Source organism: Aquarana catesbeiana, unplaced genomic scaffold (genome assembly GCF_042186555.1).
Source record: "Aquarana catesbeiana isolate 2022-GZ unplaced genomic scaffold, ASM4218655v1 unanchor229, whole genome shotgun sequence".
NCBI lineage: Eukaryota > Metazoa > Chordata > Amphibia > Anura > Ranidae > Aquarana > Aquarana catesbeiana.
This window is the reverse complement of record NW_027362656.1, coordinates 191,779-201,585: the sequence shown is the minus strand read 5'-3', so window position 1 is coordinate 201,585 and position 9,807 is coordinate 191,779. Positions and strand designations below refer to the sequence as shown.

Genomic DNA, 9,807 nt, shown 5'->3' with positions numbered 1-9,807 from the left:
CTTCTGGAAGAATGGTCAAACATTCCCATAGACATACTCCTACACCTTGTGGACAGTCTTCCCAGAAGAGTTGAAGCTGTTATAGCTGCAAAGGGTGGGCGAATATTGAACCCTACGGACTAATGCTGCGTACACACAGTCGGACTTTTCAGCTACAAAAGTCCGACAGCCCGTCCAACAGACTTTCGACAGGACTTTGGGCGGACTTTCAACAGACTTTCTAACGACCGGACTTGCCTACACACGATCACACAAAAGTCCGACGGATTCGTACGTGATGATGTACACCGGACTAAAATAAGGAAGTTGATAGCCAGTAGCCAATAGCTGCCCTAGCGTGGGTTTTTGTCTGTCGGACTAGCATACAGACGAGCGCATTTCTGGGTCTGGCGGAGTTACGATGTAAAGATTTGAAGCATGTTCCAAATCTAAAGTCCATCAGATTTGCGACTGGAAAAGTCAGCTGAAGGTCCGGTGAAGCCCACACACGATCGGATTGTCCGCCGGTCGAAAAGTTTGAGCGTGTGTATGCGGCATTAGTCAATTGTACATCACTGAAATTGAATATACCTTCTCCAATTATTCTCTTTTTTCTTTGCTTTGTTCCGGCCCTACATCCTCTCCTCTTCTGGGGCTTCTTCTTTGTAGTCTCAATCTTTTATTTATTTATTTATTTATTTATTATATTTTCACACGGTGTCTTAAATTGTGAACACGTTGGAGTTTTATTCCAGAGTTGGTATAGAGAACACATTTATAGGGGCTGCAGAAAGTTGTAGTTCATCTGTCACCCTTCCCAGCCTGGCATTCATCAGCTTTATTTGTTATTTTATTGAGGGATTAGAACTTGGATTGGATTAAGGGTATTATGGGATGCCCAGAATCAATAGCAGAAAATCAATAGGATGATCAATTGGAACCTCTATTTACATCTTCTAGAGCTCCAGCCTCCTCCAGCACAATGCTTATTTGCAGACCGTTTCTCTCTATCTCTCTCCTCTACAATACTTGGTTCCTGGCACAGCTAGCACATGGTGGGCTCAAATCTAATCCAGTCAAACCTGAGAATTTGCCATTTGGCATGTCATTTTTTTTGGGGGGGGGGGGAGCGGGTACCTAGTTTTCACAGGTACCCAGCTCCCACTTCCTCTCCTGGCACTGCGGCACAGAGCGAAAGATCACCTTTCCCTCCTCCCTCCCTGCAATCTTCTGGGACATGTCACAGGTCCCAGAAGATTTCCTGGCCATTCATAACGCGCAGCATTACTCATGCATGCACACGCATGAGGAGGGGAGAGGAGCGAGACTTCGGGCGGCCGCATCACTGGACCATGGGACAGGCGATTGTCTGTTTATTAAAAGTCAGCAGCTTCGCTTTTTGTAGCTGCTGACTTTTTAATGGGTGGAACGCTGCTTTAAGCTAGGCCTGCCTAAATTTATCTGTACTGGCCAAAAACCTAACTCTAGCACTTACCTAAGGTATAGGGTGCTACACTTACCCCCACCAGAAATCAGCTGGTCCCTCAGCTGAGAAATATAAAAAAAAAGGCTCCTGGGCCCAGGAGCAAGGGCATCCCATAAAATAATTGGGATTGGGAAAAAGGGAAATAACTTGGATGGGGAACTGTACAAATAAATTACGTACAAAAATAGCTGTATACATTTTTGACAGGAAATTACATCTGTACGGAATGGATAAGGCACTCCTAACTACAGGTCCCTGCAGCTAGCAGTATCTACACATTTTGAGCCAGAGCATCTCTCCCTTGGAAAAGATACTCTGCTCGCAGAAATTCTTGTCTCCAGCCGGTTTGGGCAGACAGCCGTCCCATCGCAGAAGAACCTAAGAGAAGACAACAACCAGCACTACTCTTTAAATCTATCTGTACACTGTACATGGTTTCTGTTAGGAGGGGTTAGCATCCTGCCAAACAGAAATATCAAAGCAATAAAGCACATACATTTCTCTTGTCTTGTTCTGTCAGAAGGGGGTTATAACCCAAACAACAGAACAATAAAAAAAAAAAACAAACAAACATGTAAAACAGTCCTCTTTAGAATTCCTGATGGCAGGGGCACCTCCCTGAACAGACAGGTTCCAAAGGGCTGGTAGAGGAACAAACTTCACCCAAGTGTCTTTGCAACAGCCAGTTCCTCTGTCGGCACATAGGGTGGCAGGCTAGTTTGTTCCTGGAAGTCAGGGAGAAAAGAAAACACAACCCTGCAGCTTCCCTGCAGTCAATGCAGCTCGTTCTATGCATCTTGTGGCTCCTCACAGTTCTCCTATTCATAAAACCGAGGGTCAGGCAAGCTTCTTCGGCTTCCTCCTTCTTTCTCCCCAGAGACTGAGTAACTTTGCTTGGGCCGACCCGCCCTGGACACAAGTACCCGGTCTCTGTAGATCTACCTCCCAAGCTTCCATTCCTCCCGAATGTCTTTAAAGCAGGCCCAGACCTCACTGTCGGGCACTCACATGGGCTTGGGAACGTGTAGGTAGTTCCAGACTGGGTCGTCCTCCCACTCTTCCCGATAGTTCTCCACAACGTCCATAATCTGGGGTGGGACATATGGAAAGTCCAGGCCCCACTCCAGAGCCACCCTCCTCTGCATTTCTCATTGAAACCGGTCTCCCACTCCTCTTCAAAACAGGACTTATCCAGGCATGTCGCCTGGCACCAACCATGCCCAAACAACTGAAGGTAGAATGATAGCTGAATTGTCCGGTGTTTGCCTGTAGCAACAATAAAGGTGGTAGCCTCCCTGTAGAGGGCGGATATAACATAGTCCCGCCTGAAGGCACCCACAGGCTGCTTCCGATCACCCTGGGCAACAGTAGACATTCTCCAGCTTACTTTACTGTCTTTTAGCAAGAGTTTGGAGCAAAGCTCAAGATGTCCAGCATTAGCAGAACACTGGACATATTTGTAATCCACAATGAGACATCCAGTAATAGCAGAACGCTGGACGTATTTGTAATCCATAGGCGCGGTTGCCACGGGTAACAGCACATAGTGAACAGTTCCTGAGTTGCAGGATTGGTACAAGTGTCAGTCCCAGCACCGGCTGGGGCAACTGGTCAGCAGGAACAGTAAATAACGACAGTCCTTTATGGTTGCTATGGACAACAGAACTTGTTAAAGCACTGAACAATAGGCAGAGCACACAAGTCCTTCCCCTGGGTTCAATCCTCAATGGTGGGGGAACAAAACAGGAGTTCTTCGGCTCCGTTGCTAGGCGCAAAATCTGGCAGGTTACCCGTGAACAGGTGATCCCAGCTCGAGCCCCCAAATGTAGCGGTACCCCCGAAGGGGCTGCAGAAAGTTGTAGTTGCACCTGTCACCCCGCCCAGCCTGGCATTTACTTCCAGTCACTCTCCAAACACTGAACAGTCCATCAGCTTTGTTTTGTTAATTTATTGAGGGATTCGAATTTGGATGGGTTAAGGGGATTATGGGTTGCCCAGAATCAACAGCAAAAAATCAATAGGATGATCAATTGGAACCTCTATTTACATCTTCTAGAGCTCCAGCCTCCTCCAGCAAACAATGCTTATTTGCAGACTGTTTCTCTCTCTCTCTCCTGTGAAATACTTGGTTCCTGGCACAGCTAACACATGGTAGGCCCATCACTAATCCAGTCAAACTTGAGAAATTGCCATTTGCTGACAGGGACCACGTGCCCCTTTGGTGTGGCAACCAATAGTGAAAGTCTTTTAGTGCTAGCTGTATTGAGGTGGACTACTGATCCCAGTCAGTCCTGTGCAGACTCTGATAGCCCTCCAGGCTGCAGCTGCCCAACTTCAATGCCAGGAACATCACAGTCTCTTCCTCTGGCTCTATATCCACTCCTAGCATGCCTCTCCCAGCTCTCCTGACTGTCTGTCACTCACCGACATCTGGTGGAGGATCCCTCCTGAAAACTTGCCCGGCAGTGTTCCCCACTGTCCTCTCCTGCTCCTGTTCAGGACACCCCTTGGACTGTGGGGGCTCCCTCCTTTCCCGCACTCAAGGCACTAATACACCTCAAGGGTTGTGTGGAATCCCTGATGTACAGGAAGACAGGACTTCAGTGAGGAACAATTCCCTCACTCAGGACAAGGAAAGTGTCTTTTTCCCTGTGTGAGATCTCTGATGTCTGTAAAGATGGGACTTCTGTGAAAAACATTTCCCGCACTCAGGACAGGAATTTGGCTTTTCCCCCGTGTGAGACCTCTGATGTTCAACGAGTACTGATTTTCGTATAAAACATTTCCCACACTCAATACAGAAATATGGCTTAGCACCAGTGTGCAATCTCTCGTGTCTTTGAAGATTGGACTTCCGTGAAAAACATTTCCCGCACTCAGGACAGGAATATGGCCTCTCCCCTGTGTGACATCTCTGATGTGTAACAAGATCTGATTTTTGTGCAAAACATTTCCCACACTCAGAACAGGAAAGTGGCTTCTCCCCCGTGTGCAATTTCTGATGCCTGTAAAGATGGGACTTCTGTGAAAAACTTTTCCCGCACTCAGGACAGGAATGCGGCTTTTTCCCCATGTGACATCTCTGATGTGTAACAAGATCTGATTTTTGTGCAAAACATTTCCCGCACTCAGAAAAGGAAAGCGGCTTCTCCCTTGTGTGCAATTTCTGATGCCTGTAGAGATGGGACTTCTGTGAAAAACATTTCCCGCACTCAGGACAGAAATACGGCTTTTCCCCCGTGTGAGTTCTCTGATGTTCAACAAGTACTGAATTTCGTATAAAACACTTCCCGCACTCAATACAGAAATATGGCTTGTCACCTGTGTGCAATCTCTCATGTCTATTAAGATTAGACTTCAGTGAAAAACATTTCCCGCACTCAGAACAGGAAAGGGACTTCTCCCCCGAGTGAGATCTCTGATGGTTGTAAAGATTGGACTTCTGTGAAAAACATTTTCCGCATTCAGGACAGGAATACGGCTTTTCCCCCGTGTGAGATCTCTGATGTCTGTAAAGATCTGACTTCAATGAAAAACATTTCCCGCACTCAGGACATGAATATGGCTTCTCGCCTGTATGAGATTTTTTATGCCTATTAAGATGGAATTTAGAACGGAAACACTTCCCGCACTCAGTACAGGGAAACCTCCTATCTGTTGGAAGGACGGCACCATCCCTCACAGTCTGAGGTTCCTCAGGATAAGAGGAATACGATGGTCCATCTACACTGTGTGGTGCCGGATGGACATTTGAGGTAGTCGGGTTTTCTCCTGGACTATACTGTGTGATGTCCTCATCTTCTACTTTACAGTCTGGAGGCAAAGTGAGACAATCCTCTGAGGTTTTCCTCATCTCCCGTCCATCTACTAAAATAGAAATAAAAGGATTATTACTAGACATGAGCAGATTGGTTCCCCTAAACCAGGACTCCGCCCACATCAGGCAGCTTTGTCTCTGAGGATCTTACAATTCCACCCTCAAGGTAACTAGTAAATGGGTCCTCTGATCTAACAGTTAATTTCTTTATTCAAGGACCTTAGTCAGAGAGCGAGGAAACAACCTCACCAATAATAATCATCAATAGTAACAGGGCTAAGCCCCACCAGAAGTCAGAGAGTGAGGATGTTGGGGGGGGGGGGGGAGTAACCAAGATGAAGACTGGACTGATCCTGAAGACCACCATCATTGGGTTATTGACTCCTCCCTCATTATCACTTTCTGTTAAAGGTTCCAAATGTATCAACATATTATCACATTATTATCAACAAGTATACAGACATTTCATACCACCCAGCACTGTCGGCAAACAACAGAGGAAGTGACCCCGGGAGAATTGTTCTGTTAGAGGTCTTGCTAGACACGGGCATGAGGTAGAAGATTCAAAGCACATGGATCAGATGCCTAGATTGAGCAATGTCTATGGTGAAAATCAACATTTTGCTGCCAGTTGAACCCCAGAAACTCCATAAATCCAGTCTAGATACATAAATTGTGTCTGCAGCACAGAGAAGGAAGATTATCCAAGAGAAATACAGGAATACAGGACGGGGAACACAACTCAGAAAAGTGACCAGGGTATTACAGGCCGATATCACCCAGTCCTTGCCCTACTCTGGACCAATCAGTGAGCAGTATGGGTGGAGGAATGTATTTAGTGTTAATGACCAACCTGTGCTGATCTCTGTAGGAGTTTCCTCCTCTACAGATGTCCTCGTTATTCCATCCTCCTCCATAGACTGCTGATCATCCCTCACATACGTCTCTTCTTCTTCTGCTTTAATCTCAACTTTTATATCTATCAGATCTTCACCCTAAACCAAGAAAAGGATCAAAAATAACATCTGTATGACATAAGCTTTAATATTGTGACATCATCAAAAAGAATCTACGAGTCCATGTTCTAGATGTCCCCTTCCACCAACCTTGTAACAGTGAGGGACGGTGTAATCTTCCTGTGTGGAATCCCAGGAATACAGAGGACGGGGACATCTCTCTGGTGGGTTCCCATTACTGGATCCATCTGTAGGAAACACACACACTGACTGAATACATTGTTTCTATGTGTTTATCAGATGATGGGGGATCTAGGTGGACCCTCCGTACTGCTCTCTCCTTTACAATAAAGTCTCCTCTTACCCGGTGATGTGAGGGGCGGCTGATTCTTCATCATGATGTCCTTATAGAGATCCTTGTGTCCTTCTAAATACTCCCACTCCTCCATGGAGAAATAGACAGTGACATCCTGACACCTTATAGGAACCTGACACACACAATGATACAGTCACCATCCAGACACATCCCTTGTCTGTTACTGGATAATGTCCCAGAATTCCCAGCACCGCTCACCTCTCCTGTCAGCAGCTCCATCATCTTCTTGGTGACTTCTAGAATCTTCTGCATGTTGTGCCTCTCAGGTTTTAGGGAGTCACATGGAGGCGCTGTGATGGTCATATAATCACCTGACTTCACAAGAGGAAATCTCTGTATTGGAAAACCAATAGGAATATCATGTTAGAATCCCAGAATCCTCCTCACCTCTCCGGTCAGGTCTGTGTTTTATTAATAGAGATAAGAGTGATGTCATGTGACCTCCCAGAATCCTCCTCACCTCTCCGGTCAGCAGGTAGATGATCTCCAGGGTGAGGTTTAGTATCTTCTCAGTCATGTGACTCCGGTCCTCCTCCATCCTCGCTGGTGCCGTCATTTGATCTATACAGGTCTCCTTGTAGACGGATAACTTTGGGAACTGAAAGTAAGAATTATTTGGATGGTATTGGTCACACAATAATAGGATGTGGATGTGGAGGGGGGATAGGAGGGTTGCTGTACATTTAAATGGATAAGTTCACCTTTGGGAACATGTTACACGCTCCACCCAATTTTAGGTGGGGGGACATTTAAAATGTTCACAGTGCTGTAACCCCCCCCCCGTACTAGCTGATAATGTTTGAAAACAGCGTGGCCGTGTTGGTCTCTGCTCATACGGCCGTGTCATTTATATACACAGCTCTGTGTGTCCAAATGAACTACAAGCCCCGACATCCGGCTGTCAGCTTGTAGTTCTTAATAAACTACCACGATGCTGTGGAGTGCTGTGGTAGTTCATTGAGTCTTCCTGTCAGCAATGTATACGGGATGTACGGGATATACGGGATGTATGGGATATACGGATAAGCCGATACAGTGACAGTGTGCAGGAGACCTGCATGACATCAGAGATCTGCTTTACAGGCTCCTACTACAAAAAATAATAAATGCACATTTTTTTACCTGCAAAAAGATGTGCATTTATTATTTTTTTGTAGAAAGGTGAACTTATCCTTTAAGCACTACTGCCCCCATGGAAACATATTTCATTTGGACTGTTTAGTGTTCATTACATTTTCATGAACCCAGAACTCTATTGGGTTGCCGGATCAGAAATTCCTTTTTCTCTGTGATCCTTCCTGTGACTTGTTTGCTCTGAGGCAGTGCTGTGAGGACAATGTCGGGTCATTATGATGTCCAGGAAGGGGAACTGCTGACTTTTGGCCAGAATTGCCGGCTAATCAGGATAATTACCAGAAGCTGTAGGGCTCAAATCTTTGGCAGCCTGCGGACTGATACTAATGATGTCACCCCCAGTTATTACCTTTGGCTTCACTTTCAGATTGTAAGCGCTAACGAGCAGAGCCCTCTAATGCCCTCTTGTGGTAAAGCGCTGTGCAAACTGTTGTGGCTATATAAATCCTGAATAACAATAATAAAAAAATATTGATAACGTCACTGTTACTCTCTGCAGTAAGAGAAGGGGTTGGATTGGATAGCAGGAGGATGGTGCTGGTGGAGTAGAGAGCTGTGGGGGGAGGAGTCTGTTCTCTTCCCTCCAATGGCAGACCAGTGTGGGTAGGAGGAGGACAGCAGGAGGAAGAGTGGCAGCGGGCTCCAGGACCTCTGAATTCCAGCACCTGGCACTGCCAGAGCCTTTGTCATGGGAAGGTATTGGACTGCCTCCCCCAGATGCAGAGCACTGACCCCTGGTCCCCTGCTAGGCAATGCTGTGCAAACAGACCTCCCATAAGAACGAGTGCCCACCAAGGGGTGAAGGACTGTCCTTCTTCATTCCACTTAGAATCTTGGAAAATTTTATTTGACCAGTGAGGTGGTAAGAAGGTGATGGTCGCCTTCCTTTTCTAGCAGGTGTTCTGTAAGGTGGTCTGAAAAGTGAATGCAGGTGGGGGAACCACCATAACCAAGAGTCCCCCTTCCAAACCTTAGACTCTTCCTGAGCCCTACGACCTTCTTTTGCCTCAGAGTCCTGCTGCTCTCCATCCTTATCAAGGGCCCAAAGTACTTCAGCTACATTACCCCCTCACAATCCTTCAACCCCACTACCCCCTCAGGTTCTACAAAGTCCTTCGCCCTCAGTACCCCCCCTAAGCTCCTCTACTTCCCTCAGAACCTTCAATATTTTCCTACCTCTGACACCAATAATGGAACATATTCTTCATGGCAGGCTGGGGAATGTTTTCTTCCTCCTGACCAGCAATGTAAGGGGCTCTATGCTCCATACTCCTGACCCCTGCACTCCATCATTGTGTTGGCTGCAAATTGTAATAATTGCCCATTGGCTGCCTGTGTGGTGTAATAATTGCCTTTGTAGGCCATGTATGGTCAGGATGGTCATTGTCTTGTCTATTTATTGTCAGTGCTGTTTGTTTAAAGGACCATATTACTAAAACGTATCTCCAAAATGAAGAGAATGTTCCAGTCCCGTAATTGGGGAAAGGTTCTGACCCTGAAGGTGTTAATCTAGGTTTCCACACTATATATGTGTGTATCATCATCTGCTGGAGATAAAAGACATCACAGTGACTATGGAGGAAGAGGACGGACATGACGGGGGGTTACTGGGTGTAAATAGAAAATAAGATCTTATTACCTCCTCTGCTACCACTTCCAACAATGTCTTCTATCCACTTCCTCCCGACTCACCTCTTGCAGGAACCGTCCCATTTATACCTGACATCGCTTCCTGTCTGTCTTCCATAGAGACTTCCTGTCAGGATAGAAGTGAGATCACCACCTTGTGGATCTCAGAGGAACTGCATCCCTGATAAACATCTCGTAGTGTGAACACAGCCTTGTGCTGTGTATGTACTGTATATCCATATAGATGGGTCATCTCCACTCCCACCAAGGGGGATAGAAATATATTACTGCTTAGTCCGGCCTTTCTCAGCCAGGGTTCCTCCAAAGGTTTCTAGAAGTTTCTTGACCAATATAAAAGATATAAAATATGATTCTGCATAAAGTAAATAGATACCAAACATGTCATGATTTACAACTGCACACCCCTCTG

The 9,807-nt window shown here is 46.2% G+C and overlaps 1 protein-coding gene across 1 annotated transcript; it reads right to left on the bottom strand.

The window, feature by feature from the left end:
* Positions 1-4,081: 4,081 nt before the first annotated feature.
* Positions 4,082-9,486, bottom strand: LOC141121754 (uncharacterized). The gene is made up of 7 exons (XM_073611473.1): positions 9,388-9,486; positions 7,075-7,212; positions 6,813-6,947; positions 6,603-6,726; positions 6,389-6,486; positions 6,136-6,277; positions 4,082-5,332 (listed from the first exon to the last, which is right to left on the bottom strand). The coding sequence occupies exons 2-7, from the start codon at positions 7,168-7,170 to the stop codon at positions 4,089-4,091; spliced, it is 1,839 nt and encodes a 612-aa protein (XP_073467574.1). The 5' UTR covers positions 7,171-7,212; positions 9,388-9,486; the 3' UTR covers positions 4,082-4,088.
* Positions 9,487-9,807: the final 321 nt, after the last annotated feature.

Coding starts and splice junctions, on each gene's coding strand:
- LOC141121754 (XM_073611473.1), bottom strand. CDS start 7,170: ATGACGGCACCAGCGAGGATGGAGGAGGACCGGAGTCACATGACTGAG. Junction 6,727..6,812: donor TGGAGCTGCTGACAGGAGAG/GTGAGCGGTGCT, acceptor TGTGTGTGTCAG/GTTCCTATAAGGTGTCAGGA. Junction 6,487..6,602: donor GCCGCCCCTCACATCACCGG/GTAAGAGGAGAC, acceptor TGTTTCCTACAG/ATGGATCCAGTAATGGGAAC.